Raw genomic sequence first — 19,575 nt, forward strand, 5'->3', positions numbered from 1 at the left:
TTCCCTGCTAATTTTAATGTTTTCCTTTCCTTCCAAAACTTAATGAAAGGTTTTTGGATTGTTTGTGTCCACTGAGTGAATTCTACTGTTGAACGAGGGAATTTAAGACGAACCATGGTCTTGTAACCTTCTATCTTGAATGACAAATCTAATAAAACTTGATTCGAGTCAAGCAAAGGCTTGCCAGTGTTCAACATAAGTGATGAAACCATTCACTCTAGCTTTCATCGACTTGAGAAAATGTGGAAGCTGAGCAAATGCGTTCTTCATTGACCGATGGTAACAAGCTTCTGTGTCTTAAACATTTGCCTTTCGTGGCACAAAGTAGAAATGTAGTGTTGGTGAAGCATGGTTGGGAAGTCCTACCATACCTTCTGAACTTTCCATACCTGGCCCTATTCAACTTTGACCTTTTCTTATCAATGGAACGAATCAGAAGTTCGTTATTCGCCAACTGTTGGAAAATGAGTTTAATTTATTTTTTAAGTACCGGGACCCAACCTTATAACTAAGCTTAGGTATAACTAAGCTAGTAATATGTTGAGAGAAGGATGTCGGTGGAGACAATTTCCAACAATAAAATATTTCTAAACTAATTTTAATTGAGACAATTGTTAAACCTTTTAAACTCACACGCAATTTTTTGGTTGCTTGGTATTTTTTTATCAACCCCCAATTAGATTAGTTATATGTGTAAAGGGTGATTAGGGTTTGCTTCCCTTTACAAAAATTGTATTCTCCCTTGCTAATAACCAAAACCGAGCAATAAGACTCGTTAGCTTCTTACTTTCAATATAAATATTTGGACATTATTAGAAAATAAAAGTGAAATCAGGATGAGAGAATGCAAAAGTGGTCAATTCAAAGTATTATGTATTATTAAAAAAGTACATGCTTAGCAAAAAGAACAGAAAAAACATGCATAAACTCTATTATGGTCATAAAATTAAAAAAAAAACTACAAAGGCTACATACAGAACGAATGAACAAATTTGTTTTTTTTTTTTTTTTTTTATATTTTTTCTTTTCTTTTTTTTTTTTTTTTTTTGTTTTAGAAAACCTTGCATCCAAGAAAACTCCAAAATCGTTAAATACTTTCATCTTACACAATTATAAAACAAATCATTTTTTTTACCATTGTTTTAATATCCGATTTTATCACGACATAAGCTCTTTCAACACTAAGGCACATAAGAAATAAGTATCTATAAATTGTTTTAACCAAAACAATCAATTAACACTTGTTTCTGAATATTTTTTAATGGAATCACATATTTTTATTTGGTTTATGATTTTTTATTAAATATAAAATGTTCATTTTTTAAATTAAAACTATATAAAAATTTTTGAAAAAAGCCTAATTATTGCTGGTACTTTACACTGTACACTGGAACTCTATTAAAATTTCATAGCAGGAGGAATCAAAATAAATATTGTATATGTATAATCTTCATATCTATCTATAATTTTCCAGAATCCAATTCCTTAAATATTACCAGAGCTAGATTTATCAGAAAGCTCGTATACGTTTTATCATAATTATGAATTCAAGTATAAAGGATGCTGGTAAATATGAAATGTAAATGAATATTCCTTTAAATGTCCTTAGGTATGTTGTGTTCTTCTTGGAGTACAGCGATACTTCTTAAGCTTCTAGATCTTTCAAATAGTGATGGGTCGGTGTAAATCGGCTCACTCGGGTCTTCAAAGTGTCTTCCGCTGATTGTCGGGTTTACATCTACCATACATCTAGAACTTCTAAAGTAAAAATATTTTTAAAAAGTATCAGAAAGTAAATAGAGTCGATTTTAATACAATTTTTATGTACCTTCCAGTTAAAAATGATTTACTTGTTGTTGGCATAAGAACGGAAAAGACATTTGGCCGATTGTCAATATAGTGAGAAGCATTGTCAGTTGCAATATTTTTTTTCATAATTTTCCATTTTTTTCTACAAATAAACATTTTTTTTAAATTGAAAAGTAAAAAGAAAAATTAATTCATAAATATTTTATTATATAAGAAAGCTAAATATTTTAACGTGATAACTTCTTAAGTTGAGCATAAATGGTAGTAACAGTTAAGCATACTTGATTAAGGAGTATTTTGAAGTACCTGTAGCATAAAAACCAATAAATAATAACTGCAGTAAGAGAAATAAAAACTAAAGTCAAAGCCATAACTAATGTATAATATTCCTTATTGGTAAGGCAGACATTCCCATCTAGAGTTTCCACCTTCTGTTGCTGCGGCATTTCATAGCGAGACTCAAAAACCTGAACAAAATATTGACATTATTTCATGTTTCTTTCAAAACAATGTTGTTTTTTTTTTTTTTTTTTTTTTTTGTTTTTTTTTTTTTCGACTTCAGGATTTATTAAGGCTGTGGAATATAAAGTTGGTGCTCGTTCTGCGAGACATGCTGAACCTGTATTGGTCACTTATTGAGTGAATAGTTCAACAAATTCGCAAGTAGAGATGGACTCAATAAGTGACTCAATACCATTTAAACAAGACCATGAAATATGTTTGTTCATTTTTATTATTGCATTTTAGTTTTGATCAAACTTACACATAACTTAAGGTTGAAATACAAAAAAATTATTTTATTTTCGGTGGTTTTTGTTCATATATTATCTTGATTGGTTTCACCTCTATCATTTCTCGAACATGTTCTTCATTGTCGGTACCGTTTAAGGGAGGGATAACTTCCTTGGGGTAGTCATCGCTGCTCACCTCCCTCCTTCTCCTTCCAAGAGATGGTTCGCTTTTTCCCGAATGTCCTGTACAATATGCCTAACAGACAAATCAAGTTCTGTTTTAAAACTATTCGGGACAAGGTGAAATTTTATAATCGTGATAATTACCGGTTGGCACCCTTCTCGGCAAGTTCTGACTGTCGCCTCGAACACCAAGAAGTTCGACTCTGGGATCTTGAACGCGTTGAAACGAGCTTCTAAACCGTCACCTTCTCTTGATCGGTCTAGACCGGGGAATACATAATTATCCACAGGACATCTGTGAACATAAATCGTGTAAAATACAGTCAATGAATTATATTTTGAAAAAACATGAGGGTTATGCAAAATTTCTAATGCCAGATCACTGATGCCACGTCATAAACTGAAGTTGACCCGAATAAAAAGTGCCTATTGGGCCTAATGGGTTATAATTTTAACAATAAGAAAGAATAAGACAAGGAACTGCCACAGTTTGTCCTGTTATCTATCTTAAGTTTGACGAGTTCTTAGTTGTTGAAATGTTGATTTATTATTTTTTTAAAAGTGCAAAAATGTAATTTTACTGTTAGATCAATTTTTATTGTGACCACTGGTGCACCAATAACTTGCACCGAGATCAGAAAAATTACAATTCCCCGATTTGCTCATTCGTCTCAACATCCCCTCGAAACCAATATTTTTCATCATTTACCTCCCTCCTTTTTGTGATTTTGGACATTCTAATGCTTTGTCCTTGCAGTTGCTTGCAGTTTGTCTGATGTATTTGTCTCTAGGTACACCATTATTTTCTAGCTGGTCAGTTGTGTCTGTTTCTTTTTAACAGTCTGTTGTTCTTTGTTACAGTTTTCATTGTTAAGTGGAACTATATTTAGACTGTGGATCATGTGTCGTAGTGGTGCAATTTTGTGTTGGTGTGCGTGTTTAGATTGTGTGATGATGTTTGAAACTGGATTATCTGTATATTTGGAATTCAATTTTGTTCTTCGTTCCAGTGAGTGATAGATTAAGAAGTAGTAAAGCTATTGGGTGAATGTAACGTTTTTGTGTATCGCGTTAAGGTCTCTTAAGTACGTTTTCTGAGGATGTGTTGGCTGTTATGGTTAGTATATCGACTATCTAGATGTTTTATTCCGTTCTCATCGATAATTTTAGGAAGTGATTCTCTTCAGGGTGTTGGTTTTGTCTAATGGCCATATTTTCAAGGAAATACACAAAGTTACCTTGAGGAGGGCTCTGGGATATGAATCTTCCAGTAGGAAGCACCATTCTATGTTCTCAAAAGCTCCCTGTAAATCGAAGAACACCGCTAACGAGTACTTCTCTTTGCCTATTTTGCAATTTATTAGTGTTAGAATTCGGTCTTCAGTTCCTAGACCTTCCTTATACCCGAATTGTTTTTCCGAGCAGCTTTCCTCTAAAATGGATTTGAGTTTGGCTAACATCAGTTTTTCTAAAACCTACTCGGTACGGGGATGTGGCAGATAGCTCGGTATGACATCCTTCGTTTCCGATTTCCTGGTTTAAGAAGCTTTTTCACCCTTGCTTTTTACCAAATTTTAGGAAAATATCCTTCTTTCCTTGAGGCATCGGTTAAAAAAAGTCCTTTAGCTGGGGGAATAGCCGTGTACTTATTTATAATTTTTGCCTGGACTAAGTGCTCGGGAGCCTTTTTACCATTGAGTTTTAATTTGTCTGTTTATTATATGGTATTGAACCATTCATTTCACCAAAAGAATTCAAGACTGATCGAAATTTAGAAGCGGACCGTAGAGAAGCGATAGAAAATTCATTGAAGTCTACCGAGGTCAATAAAGATAGATTTGATTGATTTGACAAGAACAAAGCATACATTTCATATGGCGACTTGGTACATATCGAGGCGGGAAGCAAATTAAACGGAAATAAGCTCGATGAGATTCGTAAAACATCATTTGAAGTAATAAGACAAGTTTCGCATCCATATTTGGTGGATAAGAGTCGACTGAAGGTGGAGGAAAATTTTACCACAGCCGCCAACTTCTTCCCTATACCGGAGGTCTTTCCACGGGAAATTCTATGAATTAACCACCCATAATTGGGGGGGGTAAAGATACTTCACTGCTGTGAATCTTGCATCATGTACTTGAATCTGTGAAACTGTATCTTTAGTAGAGGCAGCGGTGAAGGGAATAACCTGCCTGTGGCCTGATCGCCCCAACATCCTAATACTAACCATCAGATTTGAGAAGAGTCCGAATGAACTCTGTTTATTTAGTGTATATTCCAGTATTACGTAATGTGGGAGGTTTATGGGCCGAAAAACAGCTGAGGTCATAGCCAACCCTCTCCGTGTTTTCCTTCTTTTAGAAGTCTTTCACGCGTATTTCATTTTGAACTGCAGCCATTTGAGCGTTTCGATCTGGTTACTAACTCTCTACTTTTATATGTACACTACGTCGATATCCTAAAGTGCTAACCTCTCGTGTGTACCTCAGGTAGTCAAGACAGAATAGACACAAAACATACAATACATATTTATACATCACCACCCTTTACAAACTTAGAAACCTGATCACATTCACTCCCTCAGAGCACAGAGTACTCGATAATCCTCCGGGTGGGTTGAACCCACTTCATTCTCGCTAATAACTTCTTTTATTCTTCAGACGTCACACACTCACCTCAGAGTACTCGATATTCCTGAGGGTAACCCCTTCTTTTCACGTTAATAAATTACTTTCATTCCAATTAATTAACATAAATACAACACCCGATAAAAATATGGAAGTCTGGCCTCATTCACTCTCCTAGATTTTCCTCGAAGCGAGTATTCCGTATTGAGACTATATCAGTGTAACCGTACATAGAAGATAATATGGTATATTCTCTCTTTAAACCTAGTAATGTGAGATTTTTCCTTGAGGTCTGTGGGGTGATGAACCTGCAGTTTGGTCATTTAGTTCTGGTTCGTTGGTCTAACACAAAACCAGCATCCTGGACTGCAGTAGACCAGGACGATCAGAAATAACTTAACCTAATGTTATTGTGATGTTTATAAATACCCAAATCTGTCGATTAGTTGAACAGAGCGACCCGAGTAGGGATCTCGTGCGATCACATTTGTGGCAAATATGTCCGTCGCGTAATTGTAACCGTCTTGCGCCTCGAGTCTGAAAGTCAGTGGATCGCCGACTGCGATAGTGTTGGTCGGCCTTCCTTGGAATAGGATCAGTAGGCGGACACGAGAGCTGAGCGAATTTTCAGCCGGTAGGTATTCAATAGGAATCGGACTTCCTGAACTGCAACAATTCACAACGTTAATTTTCTGTAGTGCAAATTTATGTCTGTTATGTACTTCGCGGTCATGTAGCTCGATGTGACGACCGCTTCGCCAGGCCCTCTCAGCAAACAGGTCAAGTTGTATCGTTTGTCCCTCCCGGTTTGGACAAAATCGCTGAATTGGACGACAACAATATTCGTCATGACATCACCATACTAAAATATTCATTAAACATTTGTATGTATTATTACGCCTGTATCTCAACGCTAATAATACCCTTATCGTTCCACAATCTGGGTATCCTTGGGCTCCGCTGATTCTCAAGACATTTGCCGTTCCACCATTTCCTCTGTAAAAACATCTATCGTAATATCCATAAGTGTAGATTCTTCCGATGAAAGGTTCCGGAGTCCTAAGAGTAAATTCCATTCCGTCTTCACTGCAAACTTGGTTTACTGAAAGGGAAAAAACTGTAAGGTACCAACTTGCAGATGATTTGTTTATTCTCACCATCTAAACAGTCCCCATTGCCTGATCTCCCCGCGGATCTTTCATAAAAGTCGTAGTCCCCAGTTGTTTCGAAAAATGACGGGTTATTCAAATTGAGATCTCTGGAATCGTGGTCGCTAAGTTCACAGTTCTCCTTTTGGGGTGAGAACGGTGCAGTCGGAGAAGCCCTTTCATCAAAAATGACATTGAAATGACTAAATCACCTCAAAACTTGTTAAAATTACCTGAAATTGAAAGACCGGCATACGAATTCGTGCGTTTCCATGCAAGCCTTTTCGCAGATAACCAACGACGGAACAGACAGGAATCTCCTAATAAACTGCCGTCTAGCACGTAGCCTTATACCGACCTGGATTGAAAGTTTTTTCATTAGATAATCTCCTGATGCGTAATATTAAAATTTGCTTGGAATGGCAGTCACCTGTTTGAAAGAATCAGCTTCGTCACATCGCGAAATGAAAGGTTTCCCCGGTTCGCCCGGGGGAGCGTGAGGGCTGAAAAACCCTATGCCGCCCGGACCTCCGCCCCCGGGTCCTAGAAGATTATTTCCACCTCCGAAACCACCCCCTGGCCAAACAACACAAAGTTGACATTTATTGGATTAATTCGTCGTCGAAACAACACCATCTACAATACTTTCACTTTTACCGCCGTAAGGATGATCAGGTGGTCCGTGACCTTGCAAAGGTCCCCAGTAGCCGGGTTCTCCTGCAATGGGAAAGTGTCCTCCAGGGTAATAAGCTCCACCGCCGCCTCCCCCGCCGACGCCGCCTCCTACTCCTCCTCCTATTGCACCTCCGCTAATTCCTCCACCTCCGATTGGATAATGTCCCCCTAAATAGAGAGAAATGCATTATAACATAATAAAGTCTTTGATACTATAACACTTGGCCATACCGAGGTGTGGTGGCCGCCCTTGTCCGTGATAGGAAGTGTCTTGTCCGAGAGGATCAGGCCTATAATGCGGTGCAGACCCTGGAGATTCCCCGTCTAGATAATAATCTATTTAAAAAACATAAAATACTTAAATCAATAAAAAGTTGATGTTTGAACACAATGTTATGTGTAATATAAAAAAAAAACCAACTCATCAAGTTTTCATAGTAGTCATAATCAGCATCGTAGATTATCCTGTGGCCGTCTCTTTGGTTGAACCTGCTTAGACGACAGATTCTAAACCGATCGCTGTAAACCGCGGATCTGCATTGAAAACTGGCCTGCCTCAGGCACTCGTCTAAACATTCGCTCAACGAACGCCCTGTTATCTCCGAATGGAACTCTCCACCCAGCCGGCTGTTCCTGTACCTCTGGAAAGCCGTGTCAGGCCTCCGTCCATCCGCAAAGAGGTGGGAAGTGCCGGAATTTTCAGAAAATTCACTCCCTTTCGCTAATAATTTATTTAAAGAGAAAATCAATATGAGCAGCCTTTATTACAAATTCGTATTAAAATATTCAAACGCTTACGGCTGTCGAGACAGACGAGATCGTAAAGGTCATGAGTTGGGCTGCTGCTAATCCTTAAATCGTCTTTTTGAGATAAAGAATCCTCCTCGAATATGATACATCTTCTAATCTGCTCGTCGTATTCTATCGACCGGCAAAAATACCTGAAATATACAATAGATTAATCTATTATGGATTTTTAGTTGGTACTATTGATCAATATGTGGTGTTCAGTGACCGTTAGTTAATGAGTATTTGAAGATCGTGAGACGCGGTCTTGTGTAAAAAACATTTTCTTTATCGTGCCAACGTTACTGTCTTTATTGAGCCCTGAAGATGATCTCAATAAAGACCGAAACGTTGGCACGATACAGAAAGTGTTTTTCCACAACCTACGTCACACCAGACTGCATCTCATGATCTTCAAATATTCACTATTACTTAAATTAACTACTTTAATTATTCTGTAAAGTTTGGTTGAGTTGAAAAATTAGTGTCACGAGCGGGACTCGAACCCAAGACCTTCCGGATCAGTACCACGGCGCTTCTACCACTCGAGCTATAATGATTTCTGAAGAAGTTCTCAAGTGGTAGAAGCGCCGAGGAACTGATCCGGAGGTCATGGGTTCGAGACCCGCTTGTCACGCTAATTTTTAAAATCAACCAAACTTAGCATAATAATTGTAGATAGTGGAGATTTGAATTGAAAAGTATTTGAGAGAAATGAGACGATTTTACTTTTCCGCCCGAAGACATTGCGCTTGGCATTCGATTAGAGACAAGTTAGAGTAGATGTCCACTTCAAACGGACCTCCGAGCCTTTTGTTTTCCTCTTTCACAAAAATGATCGGACCGTCGCAACGCCTCTCCGCTGAAAAGAGATCAGATGAACAATCCAGTATTTATGACGGTTATTGTGAAAGTTGAATGTACCGTTCAAACAGGTGTTTTCGAGATAGTCCGAATTCGGGTCGTCCTCAAGAAGTTGAGGATGGGAGCGTCTTGTGAATCTACTGAGCCAACATGTCCTTGCAGTCGCGTCGTACGTCACCGAACGACAGACAAAATTGAATTCGTTCAAACATCTGAAATATGTCACTGTTGTAGCTTTGTTTTTTTTTTTCTTTATGCCTATTTAAGTTTACCTGTCTTCACAATCGGTCCTATTAGCTGCTATCACTTCTTTTATGTCAGAGACGGCGAGTTTCAATTTTTTCCTCGTGTGTCGTTCGAATACGTAGTGCCTGCTGGGACATTCTCGTTCGATTCTACTCGCTGAAAATATTTTCAAGTCAAAAAACTAAAAGGTTTAACGAAAAAAAATTTACTAACAGGAAAGGCAAACTTCTGTATAATGGACACTGTTTGGTACGAGGACTAAATTTCCTATCCCTTCCGGATGGGCTTGTTCTCTCGTCAAATAGCAAGTAGACTCTTCGTATTCGACCGTTCCGCTAAAGGACGCGATCCTGCTTCCTGGCTGGAAATCGAACGAGGTGCAAGCACGTACCAGGTTGTTAGTCGCTGTTCTATCTCTCAAACAAAGTTCCTGACATTGTTCCAAAACACGAAAAGGTGGCGCTGTGTCCCTCACCTAAAATTTATATAAAATTATCTTGAAATTGTTTAACTTGCTCTTTGATTTTGAATTTAGACGATTCTATTACAACTGTGGATGAGGTGGAAATAAGACAAAAGGATACAACGTATATATTTTTTTAAAGTTATATTTTAAGGTGCTTTTTCTTTCATTAAGCTTGATATGCCAGTGTTTGCTCCATTTGGCTATCCACAGGACATGCACCTGGAGCTACTCGGAAGCAATTGTGGGATCGGGATCAGAGATAGGTCAGCTATGTGGTCGGCAATGGGATGCAAGGATGGTGGAGGGTTAAGTCGAGATATCTGCCGTTTAGAGGTAAAGGATAAGTCCAAGTACACTGTCCTGAGATGCTCCCGCTCCCAGAGGACATTAGTCGGAGTAGGCCGATCCCTGGCGGATTCTGAAGAATCGTTCAGTAGGAACGAAGGATTAGGCAGAAGGTATTTGGAATGCGCTTTAGTTTCTACAGGAGGCCGTCATGCCACTTGTGACAGGACAAGAAATGGCCCCACACAGTATTCTTTGCGTTCGAGGAAAGAGGACATGCGGTCCAAATTGCTGGGTGGTGGCATGTTGAGGTCTGGAAGAAGGTTGGAGGAGTTGAACCTCGGGATTAATCGTTTGATGAGAATCTTCTCGAATACTTTTAAGAGGTAGACTGATTGGACGGTAAGAAAAAGTATTACTGGGGAGTTTTACAGTGTTTTGGAAACAGGATAACATTGGAGTATTTCCAGAGAAAAGGGAAGAGGGTGGTGCGGAATATACTGTTCTAAAAGTGAGCAGTGATGGCTTTTTTTGGGAGTTCTAGGAGGATTTAGGGGATGAGATCAAAAGCCTTGTGCTTCCGCAATCGAGCCAGGATATATTTTACTTCCCTAGGGGTGACTGGTTTTGGAGGGAGGGAAAGGGAAGTTTCCAATCTAATAAAAACCATACCACATCATCGTCGAAGCCTTGCAATTGTTGGTCAGGGAGTCTTTCGTACATAACTCGGCCTAATCCTTGATTGCACGTAGTTTGAGCTGAAAAAACAAAACATTAAACTATTATTACATAGAGTTTAATTTTTAAAATTTAATATATCCATAATATGATAAAAAAAATCAATCTATTAATAAAGTTGGTCTATTTTTATATATTTCAAATTATTTTCTATTCGTCTGCAATAGGTTGTGGTAATTATTGAACTTATAATATAAGGGGCTAAGTATCTAACTTTGATAAAACGTTTTTTGTAGATACTAGGTCGAAAAATATTAGTCACGTGTCCGACCAGTTCCTGCCCATGGGCCCTGGAAGCCGAGAAATTTTGTACAAGTAATTTACATATTTTTTAACGCAATGTTGTCCTTTTTTCGTAAGATAATAAGATATGTTACACACAAATTATAGATTTCAATACCTAAGATGCCACCTAAGCTAGCTACCCAATACAATTTCGACCTAGTGACTTTGCAAAGAAGGATAAATGATTTTTTTTTAAATCTAGAAATAAATTATCATTCGGAGATCGTGGGATATGGTCCGGTCTGACTTAGGTTTTAGAAAAACATTTTCTTTATCGTGCCAACGTTTCGATCTTTATTGAGATCATCTTCAGGGCTTGGGATTTATAAACATTGTTTAAATTTTACAAATACATATAGGATGTGAAAAAATGAATTTATAAAACGATAGAAATTTTAGATAAAATAAATAAATAAATAATAATAAAAATTACACCAATTAAAATTCAGTGCCGCCAACATAATACGTAGACATTAAAAAAAAAATTTTTTTGCATCTTTTTTACAAATATCAAAAAGATGCAAAAAAAATAGCATTGTATAAATTCATTTTATTTATTTATTTATTATTAATTAATTTATTTATTTTATCTAAAATTTCTAGCGTTGTATAAATTCATTTTTTCGCATCCTATATGTATTTGTAAAATTTAAACAATGTTTATAAATCCCAGGCCCTGAAGATGATTTCAATAAAGATCGAAACGTTGGCACGATAAAGAAAATGTTTTTCTAAAAACTACGTCACACCAGACCGCATCTCACGATCTCCAAATAATCACTAAATAACGGTCACTAAACACCACACGTTTCTAGAAATAAAGTTGATATTCGTCTTCCTCAGTCCAAACAACCCCTGAATACAAAATAATTTTTGAAAAAATAAAATATATTCTTTTTTTCTCATATTTTTTGCCTTCTTGCCTTCCATATTTTTTGAAAATCACAAAATATCACATAAATTTGAACATGCTCCACCAGTCTAGAGAAAAATTTAGAGGAGTTGAAAACCCTATAAACTACACGCAATGGCACAAAGTTGGTCTCCTTAAATAAATTAGATCTCGATATAAAAAATAAAACGTTTGAAGTTTTTCATTATTTCATTCTTATTTTTCTCATTTATAATGAAATAAAGTCTGAACGTTATTGACATAGTCTAAAACTGAGGAATCCAGATTTCAAAGATTGTAATAACTTCATTATAGTTCGTGGTCCGATTGACCGAATAACGTTTTTCAATTAATTATTTTTTATATAAGGCATTGGTTGAGATAAAAAAGTCAGTGTCACGAGCGGGATTCGAACCCACGATCTGCGGCTAGATACGCCGCTGCTCTACCACTAGTAGTGACTGAAAACTAGTGAATTTAATAAGTTAAGATGAAGTGTAAAGCTCTCCGTGGCCATTTCATTTGTCGCCGAGAATCAAATAGAGTACACGACATTTGAAAAATGGCAAAAAGGAGGGAAAATTCAAAAGGTGGGGTTGAGATGGGAAGTTGGTGCCCGAGTGGATCGAAGTCACGATAGCTCAAGTGGTAGAGCAGCGGCGTGTTTAGCCGAATGTCGTGGGTTCGAACCCCGCTCGTGACACTGACTTTTTATCTCAACTAAAAACCTTAATTAATTGGAAGTATATTATAACACTGAAAGACATTAGAAAAAGACAAAAAACTTTAGTTAAAAAGATAATTAAAGAAAATATTTAATTTTTGGCCTAGTATCATCAAAAAATTAAAGTCAGTATCCCACGTCCGTAGTATTAACCAGTAAGTCAGAACTATTCATTCATTTAATCAAATCTCTATAATTATATATAAACCTTTATTTTGCTGAATTATAAAAAAATTCTCTTTTCGATACTAAGTCCACGATTTTCGCCACCTGGCGCGCTCGAAAATTAGCAGCATTTTGCGGGATATAAAACAAAAAGGTTTTGTCATGCATATATGCCATTGTTTAAAACACAAAGGACCCAAATGGAATCACAGAAAAATGGCTTCGTTAAAAGTGTGTCAAGGCGACGCTTGTTAGCAACTATAAACGCGCATATCCAAAAAAAACTTTCCTATGTCCAATAATCCGTTGGCTAATTAAATTTAAACATTAACTCCAGCAACATAATACATTATTTTATTCGTATCTTATATCACTCAGAAATTATGCCCATTTTTACGTATTAATATTTAATTATATCAAGAGATTCGAACCCGGGATCATTGGAGTAATGAGTTTCAATGTCAATCCTTAACCGCTACACCTTTATTATTTCTGTGATTAATATTGAATATTTATTTTATATTATTTTCTCAACCCAATTTTTTAAATAATTTGTACTTCCAGGGTATATTCATAAATCGTTGGTCTACTTGGCTGAACGTAGAGGGACCGCGGTGGCCGAGGGGTGAGGGCATCCGACTCGTATTTCCCACGCTAGAGTTCCTGGGTTCGAACTCCGGCGTAGATCGTATATTTTCATTGAGAATAGTATGAAAAATGTATTATAAGGTGATTTTGAGTCATCATTCGTCACACCAAAAGGTTGACGGTAAGCCCTCCTGTACTACAGAACTTACTTTACTTGGTTGAAACATAAACACAATAGAACATCGCCATGATGATTTGACCGGAAAATTCCGGAAAAAAAGGTTATTTTTTAATAGAACAACCTGTAAAAAGTCTAATGTTTTAGAACTGGGAGGATTGATTGATAACAACTGTTGTACGTGGTGAAACAATTAACTCGTCAGCGCGGTTCCGTTCTAAAGTACACTCCTCTCAATTACCGTTAACAAAATAACAGCTTTTGTCTTTTAACGAATCGCATGACGTTAATTCGTGCTAAAGTTACTTGACCGTATCCTGATTGATACTAGGGCGGACTTTTTCATATATGCTAAACGATCAACTGACTCCGACAAGTCAAACGTGAACAGATCATAAAACCACGCCTTATTGTTTAAATTTATTCTTTGTTGTTTAAAATCAACAGATTTTAAATAATAATTTATTTATAGTCGGGACTAAATATGTTCATATATTTTTGTTTACCGTATCAACACTGATATTATGGATAGAACTGCAGCCGGAGGACACATGTTAAAAGATTACAGTGTTCAGATCAACCACAGTCAAGATGAGGGATTCAAGTGCGAGGAAGTCTCGAGGTCATCGGCGTTTAAGATTTAGGATGGATCGAGTGTTGAAATTGTGGAATTGTTTTTTGACCAGGTTCTCCACGATTTTTTCATCCCATAGGACAACTTTCCTTCGTCAAGCCGTCAGCTTAGGCATCTAGGGGTAACCGATGATGGAGGCAAATTTCCCTCTACCTTTCAATTCCTTTCCTTTCCTTTCCTTAATTCCCCTCTTCAATTTGGTGGGGCTTCCTGGGTTACTGAACCCTCACCCCCTCGGGTAACGGGTGAAAACAGTTGGGAGGCAACCCCCGGGTGGGCGATCAGTCACACCTTAAAAATAATACTGAAAAAAAAAATAAATAGGCAGGGACGGACGAAAAATAAACCCTGAGTCTTGACAAAGGGAAGACAGGGAAGAATGGTCCTCCATGATTGAGATAGCTATTGTTGTTAGTGCTGTAGGCGTTGAGGATCCCACAGCTCGACTCAACAAGTCCAAATCAGTTTAATGAGAGTTTTGTGCACGGTTAGTTTATATATACTCGTTATAGATTTTTGCCCAAGTAGGTTTCTGAGTTATCCACATATTTTTCGCGTTTTTTTAGTTTTAGTTTAGTATGTGGGTTTCATCATCTGCTATCCAAATAAAGCCCAAGGTAGTGGACTTGATTGAATGTGCGCTGGTGGGAAGGTCTGGCGTCTGAGCGTGTCACAGGATGGCTTTTTTGATCGTTTAACTTGATCCGTCACCAATGATGACACTCCAGTCCAATGAGGTTTAAGTTTCAAGGATTGCTTCTGTTGCTTGAGTAGGGTTCGTGTTGTGAATAGGATCGCTGTGTCGTCCGCGTATGTTGTAATTTGTGTGTTAGTCTATGTAGGCATGCTAACAGTGTATATTCGGTCCTAATGGTCCTTGCGGAACGCCTTTGATTGACTTTCATCTGTAAACCAACGATTCGAGAGACTTCAGGACGAGTAGGTGTGAAGTAGGATATTTTTTGGAAAGTATAAAGAAGTCTTGGACAGGGTTAGAATAGAGAGCTTGGGGTGTTACTTTTGTTAGCCGGATCGGATAAGTTCGTTAACAAAAGGAAATTGCGGATAGTGAGGTTAGTGACGTAGTAAAGAACTTTGACAACAATTTGTCTAAGGACCTTTTACTGGAAGGATCATCTGGATATTGGATTGCTTAGCGGAAAAACACAGTTCCTCTATGCATGTCCAAATTGGTAACAGTCTGTATAGAGCTAGTTGAGTTTGGACGGTCAAAACCGATTCCCTAAAGTCTTCTTAGTTGTCCTAGTCTTCTGTTAAGATTTTGTCTCTTGAGGCTTGTATGGTGATTCTTCGTCATTAAGCTTTCTAGGTATCCGACTCGAGTGGAAGAGTAGATCCTTGTTGTTGGTGTACAGTGAATTAAAAAACTGTTTATTATCCACATAATTATTATATAACATTACATACAAACTACTATTAATACTTCGTTTTAATTGGGAGAAGTACAGGCAATTTAAATAAACGCCTTCCGCCTTATAAGTTATCGACCGTTAAAATCTCCAGGATTTTCATTTATTATTTTTTTAAACGAATATTAAAGGAAAGCTGATGCCTTTAAGGCAATTAAGCCATTGTTCCTACTACGGTTGGCCTTTTGGTACACACAACTTTCATGAGTGTTCATTAATATGCCATAAATGTATTGTGAGATTTCTCCTCGTGGTCTGCTGAGTGATGATTTTGTAATTTAATCGTTATCGATCATTTTTGATCTCTCCTCGCTGATTTGCTCTGTCAGACTTTCTGTCTCATAGGACAGTACCCAATACTAAATATGTCGAAATGCCGAAACGCATTTCAAACAACCAAACCGGCGAGAGTGACCAAAAATGGTCGAAAACAACCAAATTACAACTAATTTATATTCTTAATTGTGATAATTGAGGACAAGATAGTTTTCAGATATAAATACTCTGCGCCAAAGTCGCTAAATAACATTTTTTTATACCCCCCCCCAATCTACAGTCCTGCATCCAGATAATTCTCTCATTCTTTCTATGTCCTCTTGTTGTTTTGTCCTTTTCCGCCTCGACTTAAATCCAATAAACCATTCTCACAATCCACCGCTGAAGTCAATTCGTTTCCTAACAGTCAATTTATTTCTTCTTCTTTTTTTTATTGCGCCCGGCTGCGTTAAGATCGCATATAAAATAACGCTAGTGCGCGTGCTGAATCCTTGATTCTTAAAATCACCCCTGTTTCGGACAAAGACATTTGTTGTAAATTGTATGGCGACCGACCAGTGTGCTTGTATAAATGTTTGGTCCTCCGGGCCAGATCAACTCAAACGACTTCTATTAAACCGTTCCCCGTCCAGGCTATCGTCGAAATCGGCCAAACCGTTGGAGCAGACTTCCTAAGGTAAAGAAAGTTTCTGGTTTTTTTTTCTGCAACCAATCAGCGCACAAATATTGCTCACAAATATTTAATTCTCAGAGCCGGATCTACTCAAACGACTTTAGCTATTAAGCAGCCCTCGCCTCGGTTCGACAGCGGATGAGCGGACTTCTCAATGTAAAGTAATTTCCCTTTTCATTTTTTACTGCAACCAATCAGCGCGCCATATAAATATATGGTCCTCCGGGCCGGATTAATTCGAATTTCTTTGCGGGTCTCGTACTATGAACTGTAGGTCTTGTCCGCCCCGCCGCCCCATTAATCCGGGATATCGACATCCCGGTCATTTCAGCCCCAAACGCATATAGCAGTATTGATACTCTCAATCATTCTTAAAAACTGTCCTATATTATGTTAAATCTCACCCTAAATATATAAAAAAATTAAATTTCGACAATAAAATTGACAACTGAACATGATTGAAAAAAAATTGTTTGTCATAAACCCTTTAAATATTTCGAGTTTCTAAAAATAAATGACCAAACCTAACGAAATAAGAAATTAACGACTTAAGCTATAGATTTTTTTGCAAAAAAGTAATAGTAATAAAAAATTAAATAATTAATTGTTAAAGTGAGGAAATGGATAATGAAATGTTGCTGTTGTTTGAAAACATTAAGAAATTTGTGTGTTTGTGTGTGTGGGTAATTTATTGTAGAAAAATTTTCCGCCGGGTCTGCTGCAGAAAGACACCACATTTATTTAAGATTAAAAGATCAGGAATTGAATTGGTTTTGGTTGAATCAGTGCATTGGGGTGGTGCGGGTTGCGTTGTTGGTTGCGTGGTGGACCATTCCAGTGGCGAAAGGTCTTTTTTTTCCAGGGCATAAACAAAAGAGCTTTCCGGTCCGATAAGAGGTAGAATGGGGTGAGGGAACCGTGTGACTGCGCGATGGCTGCCCCCGAAAGCGAGCGAATTTCCCTCCGGACGCACCTGCTGCCGCTGAACGAGAGATAGGCCGTTGACCTCCAGGATCCGCATTCACTACTCGCTAAGTCCGACTTGGTTAAAAAAAAAATTAAAACAGTGTAAAGGGCTCAAATTTAAAAATGGTTGATCAAAACGAATTTGAAATGGATTTTTTACATAATTGTCAATACTGAAGCGTTTTCACTTCTTGATTTGTCTTAATGGAAAACGCTAGAGTTTCAGAATTTTAAAATTTATACGAGGAGTAGGGTGTTTATTAGTACGGCGATACTGAGGTAAGTCGTTAAGGACGGGAGGAAGAGTCGGGACGCCATTTTGTGAAGGCGATTGGACGATCGGCCCCTCTTAAAGAACAAGAACCTTGGCTCCGCCTCGTTTTCCTTTCTGTAGCCCCTTCCTACCGGTGAGTCTCAGGATTCTCGTGTGGCCATTCTGTGACTGTGTATCACACGAGAGATCCGAAAGTTTAAACTTACAAGTTAATAAGGGAACACTTTATCCTTGATGTCAAAGAGTAGTATTTTGGCCTTCTGGGCAGGACTAAGGGTAATGATTGACGTGACTTACCGTTGGTGAGCATCTTCAAAACAGTGAGGACTGTTATAGCTTGAACCATGTTGAATAAGACTGTTTTCATTTTGTCAGTGACTCTGATGGTGCATGTTCCGAATGTGCTGGTTTAAAGGCAGATCGAAAACTGTCCAACTCCGGTCGGCTACTGCCCTTGTCCGTTCGGCGGAAGTACCTCTCTCCATTATTACACTTCCTCTCCCCGGGGTCATGAAGGACATCAACCCATACTGATGAACTACCACAATGCTCCGGCACCCCCTCCCTTTTACACCTCTTCGACTATTATTCCCTCTAATACCGTGATGACACATTTTGTTTTCCCGGCAAATCTTTTCATAATATTCAAACCGAATTGTAGTACTCAGAGGGGGAGGAAAAACGGCGAACTTTCGCCGAGGATCCGTACGTTTCGAGCGTTTAGAACGTGTCGCCTTCGGTCTTGAGGAGAAACGCAGGATCGGGATTTCGCCAATCTATGTCAATAACGGTGAAGGACGTTCTATAGAATCCTTTTTATCCACACATCTATCAAATCCACGAAAACTGAAAACAACCTCGTGTCCTTTCTTGAAAAATGATTTTTTTTCTGACTGTTAACTTCACTTTGGTCTGTGACATAGGGCTTTGTTTTATATACTTCCTACACTTATTTTTTCATTTGTGACAGAATGAAGAATGTTTATTGGTTTTTGATTGTTGTGAAGTCCATCCTTTCAGAACTTGACGGCTTGATAATCAAGTGAAGGAAGAAGATGATGTGAACTTAAATATTTGCCAAATACACATCTTCTTCCTTCACATGCTGAAGAATGGTTTCCAAATTGATGAGGATGAGATACTAGCCACATAGCAGAACATATTTACCAAATTGCTAAAGCCTCTAGTATTTGGGGATAAGAAAAACCAAAGAATTTTATTTCATAATTCTATAAATATCGATTAAAATGTGAAGAAATATATCTAGCAAAATAAACTCATTTGATGGTTGAATATGGATTCAATAATTGGTTCCTTTTCCGGTCAAAAACTGCTGCACACATATTAATAATAACATATTTTCCTCGTCGATAATTAGATTTTGCATGTCAACCATTGGTGAAAACAATTGTCAAATTTGGTTCAAAAACTAAGTTCTTTTAGAATTTTGGCAAAATTTCCAAGCAAAATCTTGGCCAAGTATGAAAAACATTGAAAAATAAGAATATGTTAAATAATAAAAACGTTATTGGGAAAATACTTGAAAAATTACGTTAAAGTGTCAATAATTGATCATTTTACCCTATTTGTTTGTAAGTGAAATTCATATTTTAATTTGACCAAATCACTGCGACTAAAAATAAACTAATAATTAATCAATCAATCCCCCTTCTCCCAACAAATATTTCATTTGCTTTCTTTAAAATTCTCATTTCTTGTATTTTTTCCAGTTCGGATTATTGAAATATTCGGAGTACCGAAATTCGGATTAGGGAGAGAGCACTGTAATATCAAAAGACAGCATGACTGTAGACGCACATTTTTTTATGATGGCTTGAGATTTTTTTATATCTCTCCTCCTTCTCCGCCTTTAGATAACCTATACCGGTTGGCCGTGAGAGAGAGATTTTATGTGAGAAGGAAAAGAAA

At 37.6% G+C, this 19,575-nt stretch overlaps 1 protein-coding gene and 1 non-coding gene across 4 annotated transcripts; one reads left to right on the forward strand and one right to left on the reverse strand.

The window, feature by feature from the left end:
- Positions 1-1,309: 1,309 nt before the first annotated feature.
- LOC106673149 lies at positions 1,310-18,055 on the reverse strand. 3 transcript variants are annotated; one of them, XM_014405165.2, is made up of 21 exons: positions 17,944-18,055; positions 10,496-10,581; positions 9,286-9,547; positions 9,099-9,228; positions 8,887-9,038; positions 8,692-8,824; positions 7,975-8,117; positions 7,598-7,897; positions 7,408-7,512; positions 7,159-7,344; positions 6,932-7,077; positions 6,735-6,859; positions 6,511-6,677; positions 6,277-6,455; positions 6,076-6,215; positions 5,783-6,019; positions 2,868-3,018; positions 2,653-2,796; positions 2,116-2,276; positions 1,829-1,951; positions 1,310-1,758 (listed from the first exon to the last, which is right to left on the reverse strand). In XM_014405165.2, the coding sequence occupies exons 1-21, from the start codon at positions 18,011-18,013 to the stop codon at positions 1,596-1,598; spliced, it is 3,303 nt and encodes a 1,100-aa protein (XP_014260651.1). In that variant the 5' UTR covers positions 18,014-18,055; the 3' UTR covers positions 1,310-1,595. The 3 variants fall into 3 exon arrangements, with proteins under 3 accessions (XP_014260651.1, XP_014260644.1, XP_024080720.1); XM_014405158.2 differs by having other exon boundaries at positions 7,153-7,344; XM_024224952.1 differs by having other exon boundaries at positions 7,147-7,344.
- Trnan-guu lies at positions 12,369-12,441 on the forward strand. The gene has a single exon. It is a non-coding gene; the product is annotated as a tRNA-Asn (tRNA).
- Positions 18,056-19,575: the final 1,520 nt, after the last annotated feature.

Source organism: Cimex lectularius, unplaced genomic scaffold (assembly GCF_000648675.2).
Source record: "Cimex lectularius strain Harlan isolate CLEC.00 unplaced genomic scaffold, Clec_2.1 scaffold100, whole genome shotgun sequence".
Taxonomy (NCBI): Eukaryota; Metazoa; Arthropoda; class Insecta; order Hemiptera; family Cimicidae; genus Cimex; species Cimex lectularius.

Excerpts from the sequence above, each read along its gene's own strand:
- LOC106673149 (XM_024224952.1), bottom strand. The coding sequence starts at position 18,013 with ATGAAAACAGTCTTATTCAACATGGTTCAAGCTATAACAGTCCTCACT. Across the intron at positions 10,582-17,943 it reads TTTGAAGATGCTCACCAACG|CTCAAACTACGTGCAATCAA; the intron begins GTAAGTCACGTC and ends TTGTTTTTTCAG. Across the intron at positions 7,078-7,146 it reads TTACGGCGGTAAAAGTGAAA|GGGGTGGTTTCGGAGGTGGA; the intron begins GTATTGTAGATG and ends TTGTTTGGCCAG.